We start from the raw sequence: 19,118 nt of genomic DNA, 5'->3' as shown, positions 1-19,118 counted from the left end.
CCCCAGACCAGAACGAGTGCATAATCGCCAACCCCGCGTTCGTGGTGTACTCCTCCGTTGTGTCCTTCTATGTGCCCTTCATCGTCACGCTGCTGGTCTACATCAAGATCTACATCGTCCTCCGCAGGCGTCGCAAGCGGGTCAACACGAAGCGGAGCAGCCGGGCTTTCAGGGCCAACCTGAAGGCCCCGCTCAAGGTCCTCAGACACCCCCTCCCCTCCAGGGCCCACCCCCCACCATCACCCAGGGCCTGGCCCATGCTCAGCAGGGGGCCGGGGACACGGGGACACCATGACAGGCTGCGGTCTAGGCTGGAGGGTTTCCCAGCACCTGGGCAGGCCTGAGTCCACAGGTGGTGACCTCCAGGAGCTGCCTGGGAGAAGTCTTTGCTTGGAGATCTGGGTCTGAATGTACCTTCCTTGGCTCTCCTTCTTTTCCCATCACTTGTCCTTTCCTCACTCTGGCCCCTCTCTCCCTGTCCTCGATCTGTGCTTCCCTCCCTCTCTTTTCCCTTCCATGGTCCCTGTCCGCCCCCCATGCACGCCTCCTTCCTCCTCAGCTTTTTCCCCTCCTCCCCTCCCCCTTTCTTTCATTCGTTCCCACCCCTTACGTCTCTTGATTTCTCCCCTCTGCTCAGCCCTCCCTGAGGAAGGCAGTGTGAGGGCATCAAAGGAGCCAGAGTTTGGGGGTTAGACATATCAGTTTCAAGGCCTGGCACTCCCACCTTTTTGCTGAGTGACCTTGGGCAAGTTGCTTAACTTCTCTGAGCCTCAGTTTTCTCATCTGTTAAATGGGAATCATAATGCCAACCTCTCAGCGTGGTCTTGAGGATTCACTGTGAGGGATATGACTACGCCTAGCATGTGCCCACAAAACCAGGGCCTGTTTGTCCCTCATCCTGCCCCTCATCTTTCCTTGTAGTACCAGCCTTCAGTCTTACCTTCTCAGGCCTCTACCCTCCTACTCTGCCTTTCTGGGAGCCCCTGTGCCCAGCCTGACTAGCCCACACTGGGTGTCTGTCCCCAGCCCCTGCCTATCATGACCAGTGTACTGGCTCACTCCACAGGGCAACTACACCCACCCCGAGGACATGAAACTCTGCACCGTTATCATGAAGTCCAATGGCAGTTTCCCAGTGAACAGGCGGAGAGTGGTAAGTGCTCAGGTCAGGGACCCAGAGCTAAGTCTTTCCACCCCGAGGGAAACCCACCTGCCAAGATTCTCGGAGATCTCACCAGCTGGTCAAAGGGAGGAGCAACTCCCAGGCTCCCCAACGTTGCTTCCGCGGGGGCCAGACTCCCCACGCACACCTCCCGGGCAGGCATGCAGCGAGATGGCTAGGTTCTTGCAGGCACAAATAGGCACCCCCAGCCCAAGACGGTCGGGAGGGAGGACTTAGCCATAACATAATAAAAATAAAAAGCATGGCTCTTACCATTCATTGAACACCCACCGTGTTCCTAGTAGCTCATCAAATCCTCACAGCGACCCTGAGAGTTAGGTCTTATTAGGCTTACTGATTTTAATTTTACAGAAGAGGAAACAGAGGCTCGCAGAGGGAAGGTAACTCACCCAAGGCAAAGCTTTTAGTTAGTGAGATCGTGAATATTTGAGCCCAGGCCTACGAGACCCCAGAATCCACACGCTGCTCTGCCATTCTTCCCACCTGCCTGTACTGCATTCCTATGGGCAGGTTCTGGGGCTGGAGGCTGAGCCTGGGGGTGGAAGGGGGGGCGGACGGAGCAGAACAGGCTCGGGGCTGGTGGGGAAGTGCAGCCTGTGCATGGAGCCTAGGGATGCAGAACAGACCCCGGGCTCTGCCCAGTGATGACTGTGGCACCAGGGTCCAAGCAGCAGGTGTCCCCTCCCCAGCTGGGCCGTGGAACCCACATAGGGCCCACACGAAGTCCAGGGAAGGTGTCTTTGGGAGGCAGGGCCCCCACCATTCACCTGCACAGCAAGGACAGGACACCAGGGAGTCACTGGATGGGATGGGTGCCCAACAGGGACTCAGGACTGGGCCTCGGATAGCAGCACAGATAAACCACCCAGGTGCAGGGCCAGGCGACACTTCAGAAGTTCAGACTGAGACCCCAAGGCAGGGAAGAGCCTGGAAAGCCATGAGTGGACCCCCAGCAGGGCCTCCAGGTCAGCCCGGCGGGAAAGATGCGGGGGGCCCAGGGGTGAGCCCTTTGGTATCCAGGTCCATCTACGAGGAACATGTGGAACCCACTTGTGAGTGTCAGTGCAGGTGCCTCGGGCCACCCTGGCAGCGAGAGCAGGCGGCCCTCTCTGCACTTAGAACGCGGGCTCCCGGAGGCAGGCACTGAGCGTCAAGCAGGAGCGGAGTCCCGTAGCCAGCTCGGTGCCTGGCACGTGGCACTCAGTGCATGGGGCTCAATCAGTAAGATAGAAGTGCTGGGGTAGTACGCTCCCACACATGGTTGTGGGGTTATTAAGGTTCCTTAAAGATTGCTGTGGGACAGGGGCTGGGGATGACCCTAGAGGGAGGGACTGCTGTGGGTCCTGGGTCCTATACCCAGACCCTTCCTGCCTCCCAGTGATTGTGTTCATTGCCTTTCCAGCAGAGTGACCCTGGGGTGTTGGCAGGAGTCTAAAGGAGTATAGGGAAGGGCGAGGGGGTCCCGGTGAGTCTGGGTGCCGAACGCCTGAGAACTGGCCTGCCGTTACCCGGAGCTCTCTACCTCTGCGCAGGAGGCTGCCCGCCGAGCCCAGGAGCTGGAGATGGAGATGCTGTCCAGCACCAGCCCCCCTGAGAGGACCCGGTACAGTCCCATACCGCCCAGCCACCACCAGCTGACCCTCCCCGACCCGTCCCACCACGGCCTCCACAGCACTGCCGACAGCCCCGCCAAACCAGAGAAGAATGGGCATGCCAAAGATCACCCCAAGATTGCCAAGATCTTTGAGATCCAGTCCATGCCCAATGGCAAAACTCGGACCTCTCTCAAGACCATGAGCCGCAGGAAGCTGTCCCAGCAGAAGGAGAAGAAAGCCACCCAGATGCTCGCCATTGTTCTCGGTGAGTCAGGCCAGCCCAGCTCTGTCCAGCCATTACTGAGGAAAGGAGCCATCACGGTGGCTTCCATTCCATGGCATCCCCTTCCTGACCATGGCTGGTGGATCATGGGACTGGCCCTTGCTGGGGTGCAGGCCACACCCAATGACATACCCTGTTAAGTAGATTCTAAAAATTACACTCATTTTACAGACGGGAAAACTGAGGTTTGGAGTAGGTGTATGATGTGACCAGGGAAGACCTATGATTTGAACTCAGGGAGTCTGATTTCAGAGTCTGTGAGCTTGACCAGTTTATCATAGTGACCCCCAGAATCTCCAGATCCTAGACATGTCCTTTCTCTCTCTGGAGTCCCCTCAGCAAGAGATAACCTCTCAGGGTTGTGGTGATGGTCACATGGTGGACAAAGGTGGAAACATTTTGTAAAGTGCAAAGCAGGGCACACGGGTTAGGGGTTAGCAGTACGGTTTTGGGAATGTTGTTCTTGTTGAGGAATTGGGAAATTCAGTTCACTTCAGCTCACCCAAGACCAGAGCTGTGAACAGAGAAAGGGGACCTGGGTGAGGGGCGAGGCCCATCTGAATGAGGATGTGGCTGTCAGCCAGGCAAGACTCTTGAATAAAGGTCTCCTAGAAAATCAGAGTCAAAACACAAGGCTGGACTGATGTAGTGGTTGGGGGTAGGAGGGGCTGCTGTGACTCAGCCTTTTCCCTGCGGCACCCAGGGCAGCACGGGACACCTTTCCACACTCACCTTCCCCTTGGACCTCGACAGTCCTGTGACACGAGTGGGACAGGTGTTACCTCCCCAGCTTTTGTGAATGTGTGCATTCATTAAGGAACTGACTCTTGATCATGTGGCTGGGGGTGACAGAGGAAGGTCGGAGTTGGAGGGGTCTCGCTGCCGTGCTGGGTTCCTGCGGGACATGGTGTGCTCACGGTACTGCCACACCGAGCAGCATGTCCAGAGTCAGACAAAGCCGACAGGCGGGAGCTCAATCTGGGTCAGAGTGTCCCCAAGCAGGAAGTAGCAAGAGGTGTCCCCCAAGGGCTGGGGGAAGGCACAGTAAGAAACTGGCCATTGGGAGACCTCAACGGACTGGAGTTCAGGTCTCGGCTTCGTCACTTGTGAGTGAGGCAGCCTTGCATACCTCACAGAGCCTCTGGAGCCTCAGCTCCCTGTGTCTACTCCACAGGGATGCAGAGCCTGAGTGATACGGCGATCTAACTCTCCCTTTTGTCCCTTGGGCTCAAACTGTTCGTCCCCCACAGCAATGACCAAATGCTCCACTTCCAACTGCTGAGGAAGACTTGTTCTCAGAGATGACCAGGAAGTAGACTAGATCTTTCCATTTCTACTGATTTGGGTCTGAATGTTAGCCTGGTCTGAATGTTAACCTGGTGGATTTGTTTTCAAGCCATTTTCCTTCCCTGTGGGGCAGGTCTTATTATACCCATTTGAGAGATGAGGAAGGTAAGGCTGAGGGAAGTAAAGTTACCTTCACTGGCAACGGGTGTCCGTGACAGTCCTAGAATCTGAGACGGGACTCCTCCTGCAGTGCTCCTGGGCCCTGGGCCTGTAGCTCCCAATCTGGATGCCCACGGAGCGCAGGCCTGCCCTGCCCAACCTCCCCCGGGCCTGGAGGCCAGCCTGACCGCCGTGCTCTCCCCTAGGCGTGTTCATCATCTGCTGGCTGCCCTTCTTCATCACCCACATCCTGAACATCCACTGTGACTGCAGCATCCCGCCCGTCCTCTACAGCGCCTTCACGTGGCTGGGCTACGTCAACAGCGCTGTGAACCCTATCATCTACACCACCTTCAACGTCGAGTTCCGCAAGGCCTTCATGAAGATCCTGCACTGCTGACCTTCGGCCACCTGCACGGCAGCCTGCTTCCCGCCTCTCCTCCTGGCCGGCCGGCTCGCACTTCCAGGGAGCTGCGGGCAGGGTGGGCGGGGCCGGGCGGACTGGGCCTTCTCTTTGCTCGGCTCCACGCCCCTCCGTGCCCGCAGGCCCACACTCTGCTGGGGTAGTGCTCGGGAGCCAGGCACTGTGCCAGCCTGCGGGCTGGACCCCTGGCTCGGGGGCAGCTCACAGAGCCCCCCTCCCACCTCGAGGCCCCCTCTCCTTGGCACCAAAGATGCAGCCGCCTTCTCTGACCTCTCTCTGGGGTCCTGGGTTGCCAGGGCCAGAGGCACGGCTCAGAGACCATGCTTTCTGTTGGGTCTGGCTCGGTCTTCACAGGCCGATGCTGGGGTGGGCCGTGGGGAGGGATGGACAGGTCCCACTCCACAGGCCATGCCCGGGAAGCCAGAGCTCCTGCCAAGGCCCCAGGCAACTGTAGTCCTAGGAGCCCCATGTAAATATCAGACCACAGGGTGAACCCCAGAGGAGCCCAAGCCAAAAATCTTTGCTCGCTCCCTGTCCTGCCCCACAGGAGCGTCCGTTTCCCCAGCAGTGGGGCCCGCCCTGCCCCAGCCTGCTCCAGCACCCACATGGTTTCTGTACCTGCTGAGGGCAGGAACCTGGGTCATGGAGGGCCCCCAGGAACGTGTGTGGGGAGGGGGCCTTCCCCCAAGCCCACTTTGCCACCTCCTGACAGACTCGGTTTGTCCCTTCTTGTAGCAACTTTGGGGCTGGCCTGCAAGCAGGCAGGGAAGGTGGGCTTGGGACCACATCTGGGCCTGGGCTGGGGTGCTGGAGTCCCCGGGGGGCTGCCTCCTGCCACACTCTGCCACAAACCACCTCTCCTTTCCCTCTTTTCTCTCCCGTTGCCTTTCCCTTCCGCTATCTCCACCTTAGAGAAGCCCATGGCAAGGGGACTGCGGAGTACCACTTGGCCTGGGCTGGCCCTGCCCTGAGGGAGGAGGGGAGGCTGCAGCTTGGGGAGCTCCTGGGCCCAGACTCTGTAACATCACTACACATGCTCCAAATGAATAAAACTCTGACAAGAGTCACACGCGAGGCCCCCTGCCTGCCTTCGTCCTCCACGGCAGGTGTACCGAAGAGACACCCAACCCGTGTCTGGGCTGGGGTCAGAGTCGGGGAGGCCTTCTGCAGCCCCCTCCAGAAAAGGGTGACCTTGACCACAGCCACCAGGCTGAACACTAGGGGAAAGGAAGAAAGGAGCTGCTCCGAGGCGGACCAAGGAGAAGATGTGAGTGCCTGCATTCCCCTCGCCCTGTCCCTGCCTCCTGAGCAGACAAGAACGCCCTCAGCCCAGCCCCCCGGTTGGTCCCGAACCTCAACTGCCAACCAACATCCCCGTAGGAATACCGCAGCGTACCCAGGGCTCCCCTGATCCCCGTGGTGGGGAAACAGGTGGTCCCTGCGTCCCACTTCCTCCTTAGCCTCTGTGGCCCACCAGCGCAGTGAAGGCTCCACAGGAAAGGTAGACTCCCCGGTGCTGGCTGTGTCTGTGTCTGCCCCTTGCCCTGACTTTGGTCACACAGCAGAACTCCCTTCCTCTGGAGCAGGCTGCGGGGGCACGGAAGCCCTGGGCGACATAGCCCGGGGCGGGGTCCTCCCTTCCCTCGGCCTCCGTCACAGTCCTATCTCCAAGCTTTCCAGAGCCACAAACTGGCACTGCCCTGAAAACAGAAATTTGACTTTAAAAAATGAAATATAAGTCAACCCGGCGAAGGAGGAATATTCTCAGTACCTTGAGAATAAGAGCGCTGATGACAAACAAGGTGCCGGCACCCACGGGCTCAGGCTCTGGGGAGCTGTCAGGGCATAATTTGCATGCTAAATACAATATTTTTAGCACCAAAGTTTGGAGCACTTAACTTGCCCTGAACACTTAATTATGGACTTTGATCTTCTCCCTGAACCTGCACCTAGTGCTAAGCCCCGGGAGAGGCCCCTGTCCCCAGGAGCACCCAGATCCTGGAGGCTGGGCGAGGCAGGCCCCTGGCCCAGCTCAGGAGGCATCCGTACAACCCAGCGACTGCCTCCTGCGGAAGGCGGCAGACCCTTGGGGGGCGAGAAACCCCAAGGACTTCTCGGCTGCCGATGCGCACCCCATAGCCAACACACACCCAGCTCTGCACACAGACACACACCACACACTCAGCCTACGGAAGATCTCGCCTTGGACGGAAGCTAAAACGCTCATCTCATCATCGGAAATCTTCCGAGGTCACATGGGTTTCTCAGCTGCGGGATTGGAAGACATACTAAGGAGAGAGAAGATGGAAGAATGGAGGAAGGAGGGAGGGAAGGAAGGAAAGAGGGAGGAAAGAAGGAAGGAGGGAGGGAAGGAAAGGAAGAAGGGAGGGAGGAAGAGAGGAAGGATGGAGGAAGGAAAGAAGAGAAGGAGGGCTGATGGCAGGCAGACAGGCAGAGATGGAGGGGAGGCAGGCCTGGAGCAGTTTGGGACGGTGCTGACTTTGGGAAGGTGCGGAGGGGAGGAGAGGGGAAGAGGGCAGGCAGGGGCGGGAGGCGGGGCAGGGGAAGGTTGCCCACAGCTGTCAGAAACCTCAAGGCTTTCTGCCAGACAGCAGAGTGACAGCTAGAGGGGGCCGGGGGAGGGCCGGCTCCACCCCCTCCCCCCTCAACTCTTCAGGGGCATAAGGATAGGTGGGGGCCCCCGGGAACTCTGTGGGGGGAGGGGGCAGCCCAGGCTCTGCTCTCTCCCACGAGGCCACCTGACGGGGGCCCTGTTTTGCTCCCCGCTTTCCCCGTGCTTCTGCCCCGAAGCCCATCTTTCTCCCAAGAATGACTTTTAATTGGTAAATGATCTGCCTTTATGGCCTGTGGCGTCTAACAGCCGTCTCCCTCCCCACCATCCCCCAGCTCAGAGTCAGGCACAGCCGGCACTTGGCACATGTCCTCGCACATGTGGCTGAGTGACTGCAAGTCTTCAAAGCTTCAGGCCCTCATTCTTCTCCTACTGCCTCCTTCTGGAGGAGTCCCCGCGGGCCACCAGCCAGGGAGATGTCCTGGGCACTGGGCAGGCAGGCGACGCAGGGGACACTGCATTTCCTCCCTCCACCCACTGCTGGGGTCCTTGGTGGCAATTTCTGGGGCAACCATTGTACGCTGGGCCCTGAGCAAGGTGCTAGTGATGAAACAGGATCGGGGACGCGACCGTGACCGCGGTATGTGCAGAGCTCCCGGCCCGCAGGGCGCCGATCCAACAAGCTCACTACAGCCGCACAAACTGCACATTCTCCACAGCAGAGCCCTGGCTGGGGGTTGGGACACTGGTCACGTAGGTGACGACAATGACATGGCACGCCTTGGTCTGGAATTGGTGAGGGCAAGAGGCTGATGGCACAGAGGACAGCCTGAATGGTGGGGCAGGAGGCCCCTGAAAGAAGCGACTGCCTGTCCTACTTCCCCAGGGGTCTCAGAACAGGGACGGTCAGTCATCTGCAAGGAGGGACACTGAGGACTGGCCTGCCTTGGGGATCAGCGTGTCCACCTATGTGGGATCCCTTCCCACCCCATCCCTGTCCCACTGCGTGACTGCGTGACCCAGCCTTGTGTCCCCCTACCTCATCGCCCTCCCAGGCCCCAGGACACAAGCTGCATCTGTGGCCATTAGCTCCCATCCTAGGCCTTGCCCCCGTGATACTGCCCTCTGTGTACCCCCGGCATCCTTCCACAGGGTCCCCTGTTACAGAAGAAGCTTCTCTCACAGGGAGGCCGACTGCCTGGACGGCAGGCTGGCCCCTGAGCCCAGGGCTCCAAATGTCCATCTTGCACTGTGCACTCTGTCTCCTGACCAGCGCTGAGCATGGCTGGAGGAGGCTAGCGTGGTGAGCGCATGTCTACCAAGGTAGGGAGACAGAAAGAGAAAACATCTGGGACCAGACTTTTGGGTCCCTCGAGTACCTGTGAATAGCCTGACAGCCATTTGGGCTGCAGAGCAAATGAGTGGGGGGACGGGTGTGCAGAGAGGGGAGTCATTTCTAGTGGGTTTTAGTGGCAGATCAGAGTCTGGGCGTACCCTCCTGCCAACCAGACGCCCCTCGCTCTGCTTCTGGAGAAGCCGGGGGTGGGGGGGCGGCAGCACCAAGAGACCAGAGCATCTCTGGAAGGGACGGCTTCCACCCTGGCTTTGGGGGGCCTGGTGGCGCAGGGACAAGAGGGTACCTGGTCCCTCTGTGCCATCCGAGCTCTGTGACCTGGCAAAGGCAGCAGGGTGAGTGCTGCTGGGGAGAAGCCCAATGGAGAAGGCATCTGGAGAGGCCTTTTCCTTCTGCTTGGAGGCCTGGCAGCTCTGAGCCCATGCTGCGGCCCGACTCCTTCCTGAGACCTGGGCATGTGCAAGAGGCCAGAGAGAGGGAGGTGGGCTGGTGCCAGGGGAGGGGGTGGTACCGCTTGGGGGGGAGGGGCAGGGGACTTGGCACAGAGTTTTCCTGAGTGGCCCCAGCAGCAGACACTGTGTGGTCACATGAGAGTAGGGTCTTCCCTCACCAGAGCATCCCTTCCTCACCCTGCGCCCAGCTGGAGGGTCTTGGGAGCGCACAGTTCATTCGGATTTTACTCTGCTCACAAAGTGACAGCAGCTCCCCACTGCCCCATCCATTGAGTCCGAGGTCCAAGCTCTGGAACCAGGATGGACATCAGGGTCTCCCCGCGCCATCAGCTCTCCAGCTGCCTGCACCCCCCGCCTACTTGCTCGTCCACATTCCCTGGCCTCTGGGGTCCCTGGCCCCGGCCCCTCCATCTAGTCCAGGCCCTGCCCGCCGCCTGCTGTGTCCTTGTCCTCCTTCCACGCACGCATCTTCCAGAAAGCCCTTCCTGTCGACCCGCTGCACCTGGGAGCTGACAGGATGAGGACAGGTCAGGGAGCTTAGAGACCGTGTGGTCTACCAGTGCATGTGGCTACTTAAGCTTATTAAGCCACACTGGCCACGTCAGGTGCTTAGTAGCACATGGGGCCAGCGGCTATCCTCCGGAACAGCCGCGGACAGAGCAGGCTTCCACCTTCCCAGGACAACAGTGGTCTAGAATGACTCCTGGGTGAGCAGTTCAGGTACCTTTCAACTATAGTGAGGGAGAAAGGGTGATGGACAGACTTGTGGAGGGGGAGGGAATGTTCAGTTTGGGACCTTTTGAGTTTAAGGGGCCTGTAGGGTCTCCAAGTAAGATGCCCAGAAGGAAACAAGGGAGTTCCTATTTTCAATCTCCCCAAACTCCCCTAAACAGGGTTTGAAATTCAACTGGAGACCCTCACCTTGGGAAGGTACAAGGGCCTCAATGAAATCCAATTTTGAACGTGCCTTGGAAATCTCTAGAAGATTTCCACTGTGTTGCAGTGGGATTCAGGGTAGACGCTGTGTGTCTGTGTCTGGCTCGGGTTGGTTTGAAAAGGGAGAAAAAGGTGCCGGTAGGCGATGCAAGGGCTGTTGGCCAGAGCTGGCCTGAAACCATGACCTCCGCTACCTCTTGGAAGAAGCGGGTAGAGAAAGCAGCGGTCTGGGAATCTCAGCCTGGACCCTGGGATCATCAGGTTAGTGAGCTGAAATGATTCCCATGGGTAGTTCTGGCCCCATTCCATGGGATCCTTGCCCCTTATAGGACAATAGGCGCAAAAGAATCGTTTATCTTTCCTAGCTCCTCTCTGTAAGGTCCTTCCTCAAATTCTTTCCAAGAGGATAGCCCAGACACCACTGTCCCCCAGTGCCTCGCTCCTGGCCGTCCCCATGGATTGATCTGAGCTCACTCGGCTTTGTACACATAGCCCCACACCCGCCCTCTGGCTCGTGCGGAAGAATCCTATACTGGGAGCCAGCGTGCAAGGATCACGGATGGCACGGAGCCCTCTCCCCTTCCCCCTTCCTGCTCTAGCACGTTCTAGGGAAGACAGAACTCCCAGGGGGACTTTCAGCTACGAGTCTTGCCTGAAGCCCAGTCCCAGGAAGAACATGGAGAATGGACTGGGCGGCCAGCAGGGAGTAGGAGGATGGAACATTCTGCTAAGTGTCACCTGCAGACCCCGCTCATCCAGGCAGGAGAGGAAAACCCGGGCTCCCTGGGGCTGCTGGCCAGTGATTGCCGTCATGGTGGTGCTAAGGAAGGAAGCAGGGAGAAGCTATGAGACATCAGCCTGGCGGCTCTCCAGCTCAGCCAGGGAGATTCTCGGCTCCGCCTCTCACCCCATGTGGACAGGAGGCCCTAGTCCAGCCCAGCAGAATCACACGTGGAGTTTGGCCCACCACGTGGCTGGGGGTGGGAACTGGACAGTAGTTGGGGCAGAAGCTTCCTTTTCTCTGACAATCAAAGAGTCGGAGGGGCTGCTCCAGCAGTGCAGAGAGGTAGAGAGGTGCGGGATGGGATTTTAGGGCACCCATTCTGCCCCCACTCGAACCTCCCACCCTGACCTGAGGTCAGCCATTCCCAGCAGAGCCAGGGCAGAAGCAGAAGCTGGTTAGTGTGTGCAGCCCAGCCCTGCCCCAGCCTGCCCCACAGCCGGGAGGACGGCCAGGCTGGTAGCTGGGGGGGGGGGGGGGGGGGAGGGGGGGGGGAAGACGGGGGGGGGGGGCGGCAGGGAGTAGCCCCAGGGGAGAGTGCCCGCAGCAACAGCTGTCTGGAGGGATCCCTGTCCTGGAGCTCCACACCGGGCCCCAGGAAGCCATCCCTCACCCTCCTCAGCCCCTCACTCCCCACAGCTGCCCCTGCCTCCTCCTGCTGCGTGGACTTGCACACACACCACATCCCACAGTAACACTACTGGCCCCAGAGGTCAGCCCATCTCCAAAGGGAAGACTCAGATCCAGACCTCAGGGTTGGAAACTTGGCCCTGTACCGAGACACAGTGAAGGGGTGGGGAAGGGGGGATGGAGCACCCCACGGAGGACCACTCGTGGGCGGCTAGAGCACAGCCTTCCTTCCCCTGCTGAAACCATGTGGGAGACCCAGGCACTGGAGCCAGGGCCACCAGAAGGTGTGGTCTCTGTGGCAACAGGGGGCTGGCTGGGGCTTTCAACAGTGGCAGAAATTTCCTCCCAAATGTGAGCTCCTGCCCCTTTTGAAAAGCATGTGCCTGACTGGTCAGGCCTGGCTTGAGATGGGGACCAAGTCACACAGGGACCAACTGGGAGGGCATATGTCCCTCTTCTCTGTGGTTCCCTGTGAGTTCAGGGGGGAATGACAGGTGGCAGGAGTCTTGGGGAGGAGGAGGGCTTGGGTCCCAGTATAGGAGGAGGAAGAGGGAGCCCCTGGCTCCCACCCAGCTCCCACCTCAGCACCGGTTTCCCCCTCCCTCCAGGGGGAGACCACGTTTTCGGCTTCCTCTCAAGGTCCAAGGGTCCAAGGTCCAAGGTCTAAGGTCCTGTGGCAAGGACAGGGAAGGGGCCCTGCCAGCAGCCCAGCGTCACTTCCCCAGCCCCCCCACCCTCCCAGGAAGCTCCCCTCCCCCGTTGTCTGGCTTTCTGTCTGGGCTCCTGGCTTACCATCACCCAGAAGGGCCAGCGAGGACGGTTCCTTGCCCACCAGGAGGGCGATTGTGCTCTGCTTTTGGCTCCAGAGGGCCAGCTGTGGGGGTGCACAGCTCGCCCCGTCCCGGATGCCCAGCCAGGCACCAGTGCGAGCAACCCTTTGGGGATGGCCACGTGCCCTTGAGGGCTTTCAGGTGGGCGGGCGTCAGCCCACCTTGCTGCGGGCAGGGGCATCTGCGTGGTGCTCCAGAAGGCTGAGGATGCTCAGGAAGGCGGCCCCTCTGGACAGCCAGGTGGAGGGGTGTCCAGCCCCCGCTTGGCCACACTGGGGTCAGCGTCACCAACGCCACCAGCTCCTCCCCGTGGCGGGCAGCTAGGTGCAGGGTGTCCCCTTCATGCCTCCGAGAGCTCCCACGTTTGCCTGGCTCTTTGCCAGTAGGTGGACAACCTCCAAGGGGGCCCTTGTAGGCCGCGAGGTGGGTCCAGCCCTGTCGGCTCAGTAGCTCGAAGCCGGCCCTGTCCCTGAGCAGCACCTCCCAGGCCAGGCACTTACCCCTGGTGGCTGCTGTCTGCTCTGGTCAAGGGCATCAGGAGCCTCCCCACTTTTCAGCAGGTGCCGGATGGCCCTCACTTCGCCTCACTCCACCGCCAGGGGCAGAGGCGTCCTCAGGTTTCTCTGCTGGGCTCCAGCTCGGCCCCCTGGCCTGTCGGCAGCTTGACCAGGCTGGCGTGGCTGAAGTAGGCAGCCATGTGCAGAGGGGTCCTGCCCTCGGCCTCACGCAGGTTGGGGTCAGCTTGACGGAAGGCCAGAAGCCGTGCCATATTCTCAGAGGTGTTCTGTGTGGCCAGGTGGGGCGGGGTCCACCCTCGTGCTCCTGGGCACCCACATGGGCCCAGTGGTCCGGGGGGGTCACAGGGGGCCCGGGGGGGCGAGGCTGTCACCACCGCTCTGGGCTACAAAGGGCAGCGGGGCCCAGCTGTCCTCCTCTGCCAGCTTGGCATCCGCCCCGTGCTGCAGGAGCAGGGCGCAGAGGCTGGGCTGCTGGTCCTGCGCGGCGACGAGGAGGGGCGTGTAGCCGCAGGCGCTCGGGCCGTCCACGTGGCCCCCGTGAGCTAGCAGCAGCCTCACCTGTGCCCCGCACCACTGGGAAGTGAGGGGAGTGGCTGTTCTCACAGCCCTGCAGCTCCTCGTCCCAGGACGCGCTTCAGGTAGTCTCCAGAGTGGGCTGGGGGGAAGACGGGGTTGGAAGGAGGACCTCTGGCCTGGCCGCAGGTCATCTCGTCCAGCCCCCTGCCTCCTGCAAGTGCCAACCAGGAACAGAGACTCTGGGAGGGGGGCAGCCTCTCCTGCTATCACAGATCCCTGCACAGCCTCCTGTGTCCTGGAGGTCGGACTCTGGCAGCCTATCCCGTGCAGAGGGGGCAGAAGAAGGCCTGGGAGCAAACCCACACTTCGCACCGCCGGACCTCAGCCAATTCCCTACCCTCCCTGAGCCTCCAGATCCTGATCCATAAAGGGGCCACCAACAATGCCCACTTCGTGCCACCATTGCAAGAACAGCCTGGGTAGCCAAGAGCTTTCAGGGGCGTGCTTGGCACAAAGTCAATGCCAGCTGAAAACAGGCTCTATGATCTGAGCTTTGGCTGCTAAGGCTTCCTCCTGCTCTACCCAAAAGTGTATCTGGACCAAAAGCAACAATTTCCACAACAATCAAACAACAACAACAAATATCCCTGCCCAGGCCAATTACCGCCCCACCCCCAACCCCCCACCCCCACCCCCACGATTCTGATTTAATCACTCGAGGTGGCCCAGGCATGGGGCAGCTTTCATCCCCCAGGTCATTCTACAACACAGCCAGGCTTTGCAAGCCAATGCCTGCGACCCTCCCCACCCCACCCCACCCAAAAGCCAGGACAGGAGTCAGGCCTTCTAGAAAACACAAGCCTGGAGGGGAAGCAGAGCCTGACCCCTGAAGGCATGTGCATTTCTGGAACCTGGAGCTAGTGTCTGGAAAGGGACATACCAACTTCTGATTTGGGACGGGCAAGGCAGAGGGTTGGGTCAGGGGTGGTGGGCAGGGGAGAGGTGGAAAGGGTGCAGCTTGAGTCCATTTTCTCCTCCCTGGGAATTCTCCAGTTCCAGCTGTGGCTCTGTGGAGTCAGCCCTGTCTGTTAGCTCTTGGCTGACCTCATCACTGACCTGCGCAAAGGGAATCAGAAGACAAGGGGGCAGATTAGACCAGTGAGGCAGTTCTGGTCTCTGTCCTCCACTCCTCCCCTCTCTCCAGCACCTGTCCGAGGAAGCCCCTCCCGTGCCATTCCCGCTGGGTCTGCAGGAAAGTCCTGAGCAGCGGAGAGCCTGCCAGAAGAGGTGGTCTGGGGCCTTGACTGCCCTTGGACCCTGGGGAGTACAGGGTGGCTGGCCCCGTGATTTGGCCAGGAGTCCCTGCTACCCCACGGCTGGTTCCAGTGTTACGGAGCGAGGACGCTGGGGACACCGATGCCGACACTGATGCCGGCGTGAAAGCCTGCAGGCAGGACTCTGATGAGTCCTTCTCAGGGACTCTGAGCCACAGCCACCACTGTGCAAATTAGGAACGGCTGTCCCCAAGTGGGCTGCCTGGCATGGCCAGCAGTGTGGGCCGGGCTGGCTCTCAGTCCCCATCTGCTCTCTCAGCCAGGGGGACCTTGAGAAGGACAAGCCCACGCATCATGCATGCGGTCCCCCCGCCTCCCCCACCCCGGAGGTCTTACCCTTATGGAAGATACACACACATGCACCTCCCCAGGCTGGGGGAGAAAGCTGGCAGGGCACCGTCCTGGCCAGCCTCGCTCTTGGGGTCTGCCACAGGACCCTGGAACAGGGGCAGCAGCAGTCTGTCTCAATCAACTGTGATGTCTGCTCCATGAAGGAGAAAGACAGAGAAGGAAGTAACAGGCTGGCCACCAGTTTGTTCCCCATTTTAGATACTCTAACGGTCCCTGTGTTCCCCCCAACCCCAAAATCCATTCCTGGACTCACATCCACCCACACATGCACCCTGGGACAGCTGGATCCTGGCTGTGGCTCAGCGAGCCCACATTTAGCAGGTCCCTGGCCCTCTGAGGGTCAGTCCTTTCCCATAAATGAGGGGACAGGACTCGGTGGGTGATCTCTGAGGGCTCACAGTCACACAGGTGTGTGTCTCCACAGTCGCTGAAGGGGTCCATCCATGCCCATGATCTCGCAGTCTGGGAACATTTCACAAATGAGGGTGCTGCGGCCCTGGACAGAGCCCGGCTAACCGGAGGACTCAGAAGCAGGAGAGCCGGGCCCAGACCCTGCCGGTTTGGGTCTTCTCCTTGACCTCCCACGAGGGTGCACAGTGACCCAGAGAGATGGGCTGCAGCCCTCAGCTGCCCCTCCCCCGCTGCCTTCCTCCAGCACCAAGATGCGGACCATGCCCCAGGGCCACACGGAGCCCTCAGGAGTGGCCCAGGTTTCAGCCACCACCTCTCCTGCCCCCTTGAACCTCAGCCCTTGCTCGCATGCACTCCAGCCGCAGCCAGCTCCCGAGCTCCTACAGCGCGTCAGGCCAGACAAGAACCTGGGAAGCAGAGCCTCTTCTTGGGGTCCCAATCCCACAGCATCCCTCAGTTTACTGTCTTCTGGACCCCACCTGGCCACTCGTCTGAGACAGGCTGTGGGGAGAGATGACAACGGTCACCATGCTGAAGGGGAGGCCCAAGCTGTGTGCGTGCAGGGCGCCAGGGCCAGAGCAGCAGGCTGGGCAGGGTGGCGGGCGGCTCTGGGGATCCCCACAGGGGTGCACACAGCAGGGGCAACATAAATGCACCATGAATAAACAGCTAGGTTACAGACTGAGATTCCAGCAGGGGAGGGAAGAAGGAGGGAGGATGGGAATCCTTAAAGCATATGCCGCTCCCCAACCCAAAGCCGCCACTTATCCCACCCCTGCAAGCCCTTAGCCTCTCTCAGTGCCTTCCCGGACCCCACCCACGGCTGCCCCACTGTCTCCTGCCTGAATATGGTTTCTTCTGAGTGAGGAGTTCCCCGATGACGATCCCAAAGCTGCAGACAAGACAGAGCGCCCCCTGAGTCACCTTCTCAGATACCCATGATCACCCCACCCGGGAGGCCCCATGGGCCACACCCTCCTGGGCAAAAGCCTCTCCAGCCAGAGTGCCCCTGCGTCCTTCCTCCTCCCTGTCCCGTCATGCCCTTGGGACCCGGGGCTGTCAGGCCGGGTGGTGATAACCAGCTCCCCCAACCCCGGGAATGCAGCATGGAGCTCAGCCGCCTCTCACCTGTACACATCGTACTTAGGTCCTACGGCCTTGTTACCTTCCAAGGACATCTCAGGGGGGGCTGTAGCTGACGGTGCCCCACAGATGCTGACCCCTCCGTGTACTGCATCTGGATGGACTGTTCCATCCACTTGGACAGGCCAAAGTCCGAAATCTGGGAGGAAGCCACTGGCAGGGGTAAAGGAGCAAGAGTCTTGCCTCCAAAAACCTGCCTTGATCCCTCCCTGTCCCGCAGCCTCCCTTTTCCAGGGCAGTGGAGAGGTTAAGGGCCAAGGCCTCTCCCAGCTCTGCCACATGTGACCTCGGCATGATCTCAGACATGTTACTGATCTCCTCGGACCCTCACCTTCCTCACCTATACACTGGAAATAACAGGAACACTTAGCTCATAGTGCTAGTATAAGCATGAAATGGGGGATAAGCAAAAAGCGTCTAGAACAGAGCCGGGCACACAGTAAGTACTTAACAGGTGTTGCCATTAGCCAGAGAGGCTGTGGATAAAGTCGCCGTCTTTAATGAGCTTCTGTTCGTCCACTTCCAAGGGCCCTGAATACACCATGTGTGTTTGTCCCCCACTTTGCTCTATCCACGGACTCATTCACAGGTCAGCTAGGCTGGGTGCTGAGAATCAGGCAGCAGATTAAGAAAGATGAGACCCCAACACCCATTACTCTCCCAAGTGCTCACTCAAATAGGGGATATAGTCACTAATGAAATAGTTTCACAAATGACTGTAGACTTAACGAGTGCGGTTAGCAGTCTGAAGAGTCAGAGGTACTGTGAGGACATACAACAGGGGGCTGTTGGGGTAGACCAGGGAAAACCTCCCCAAGAGGATAGTGTTAAGCAGAGCACTGAAAGATGAGCATGACTCGCTAGATAAAGAAGGCAGTAAGGGAACACTGTTCCTGGCATTAGGGCTAGAATGTGCAAAGGTCCTGGGACAAAAGAAGGTGGCACATTTTAGGAACTGAAGGCCATCATAACTTTTCTTGGGAATCATCTGATTTACACACATCCCCACCCAAAGAAAGCAAGGGGAGGGATGGGGAATATTCTACCCACAGTAGAAACAGAAGCCGAGGTCCAGGGGGAGTCACTGCAGGTATCCTGATATCCAGATTCAAGCATCAGACTCCACTGCTCATCTCTTCGCCTTCAGTACTTGTCCGTGAAGGGAGCTACTTTAAACTCTCAGCAGGCCAGGCAGGCTGGCTCACCGGCGGAGAGTCTGGTGTGGAAAGGGGACAGGAAGGCCAACCGGGCCTTTACCTTGCATGTTGCTATCCGGAAGGAGGTTGCCTGGCTTGAGGTCCCAGTAGAGCAGGGGTGGCTTGATGCTATGGCGAAAGCTCATGGTCAGGCTGGTCTCAGGGGTGATGTGGAACTTGGGCTGCCGGGAGAGGCTGTGTGTGGGCACCATCTTCTCCAGGGAGCCGCTGGCCATGAACTCCATCACCATGCCCAGGGGCTCCCCGCACACCCGTAGATGGACATGATGTGCAGAAATTTTGATCTTCTCCATTTTGGCTGCTTCTTCAATGAGAAGCTCCACATCACAGCTGGGGAGGGGGGAGGGCACTGGTCGGGGAAGGAGATGACCGGTTCATTCCAACAGCGGTTAGCAGAGCAACAAACGAGGCTTCGTGCCAGGCTCTGGAGACCCCGAGAAGCCTCGGGGGCTGGCAAGGAAGTGCAGGAGGAAGGAGAGTCCTAGAAGGAGGCCCAGCAGGATGCCCACAGTGGGGCCTGGATGGCCGGAAGCGACAGGACAGGAAGGGAAGGAGTCTGCTGGCTCAGGACAAAGCCCATTCCACAGAGGCGGCCACGTAAAGCTCCCCAACCATTTATTCTGGCAGTTGTCCATGTTTGCCTCCCCCAGGAGCTCACAAGCCCCCGGAGGACCAACATCCCACCCCATGCTTGTGTTTTAAAGGCTCGCCTATTGTCATTTGGATTATGAAAGTAATATAGATCCTTGTAGAAAATCAAGGGCATATGGGGAGCTTTATAGAAGAAAATTAAACCATCAGCAATCCAACCTGCCAGAGCTGGCCTCTGCTCATATTTTAGTATCTTCTTTTATACATACACGTGCAAGGGATCTCTCTCCTTTGCGCTCCTTCCTCCCCTCCCCCCTCTGCCTGGCCATCGCACAGTGTGGGCTGCTTTGCAATCTGCTCTTCCAGTGTGAGTGGCATGGGGCTTGCTCACACGGCCATTCTCCCAAAGCCAAGTCTGCAGTGGTTGTACATACTCTGTCTTATGGATGGACCGCAATCACCCCTCTGGCTTCCCGCCCCAGCCCATTGTGTGCATGGCACAATACATCGTTGTTCAACGGAACAGAAGTCAAGACTTAAGGGAAGGCCTT

At 59.2% G+C, this 19,118-nt stretch overlaps 2 protein-coding genes across 3 annotated transcripts in view; one reads left to right on the top strand and one right to left on the bottom strand.

Annotated features, from left to right (window-relative positions):
• Positions 1–5,998, top strand: part of DRD2 (dopamine receptor D2) — a 58,984-nt gene extending 52,986 nt beyond the window's left edge. Inside the window, exons 5-8 of one of the 2 annotated variants that reach the window (XM_044260615.1) lie at positions 7–197; positions 1,067–1,153; positions 2,716–3,043; positions 4,714–5,998. In XM_044260615.1, the coding sequence (XP_044116550.1) occupies positions 7–197; positions 1,067–1,153; positions 2,716–3,043; positions 4,714–4,907 (800 nt within the window). In that variant the 3' untranslated portion in view covers positions 4,908–5,998. The remainder of the gene's footprint in view (positions 1–6; positions 198–1,066; positions 1,154–2,715; positions 3,044–4,713) is intronic. The other variant, XM_044260616.1, reaches the window with a different exon arrangement.
• A 2,192-nt stretch (positions 5,999–8,190) lies between these two features.
• On the bottom strand, positions 8,191–18,611 carry ANKK1 (ankyrin repeat and kinase domain containing 1). The gene is given in 20 exon segments (XM_044260170.1): positions 8,191–8,289; positions 10,984–11,065; positions 12,391–12,591; positions 12,593–12,641; positions 12,644–12,710; positions 12,712–12,815; positions 12,818–12,890; positions 12,892–13,004; positions 13,007–13,120; positions 13,123–13,360; positions 13,362–13,577; positions 14,514–14,636; positions 15,218–15,236; positions 15,238–15,264; positions 15,266–15,335; positions 16,438–16,508; positions 16,745–16,818; positions 16,821–16,912; positions 18,017–18,306; positions 18,589–18,611. Coding segments are annotated over 20 exon segments (2,145 nt in total).
• Positions 18,612–19,118: the final 507 nt, after the last annotated feature.

Source organism: Neovison vison, chromosome 7 (genome assembly GCF_020171115.1).
Source record: "Neovison vison isolate M4711 chromosome 7, ASM_NN_V1, whole genome shotgun sequence".
Lineage (NCBI taxonomy): Eukaryota > Metazoa > Chordata > Mammalia > Carnivora > Mustelidae > Neogale > Neogale vison.
This window is presented reverse-complemented; position numbering and strand designations above follow the sequence as displayed.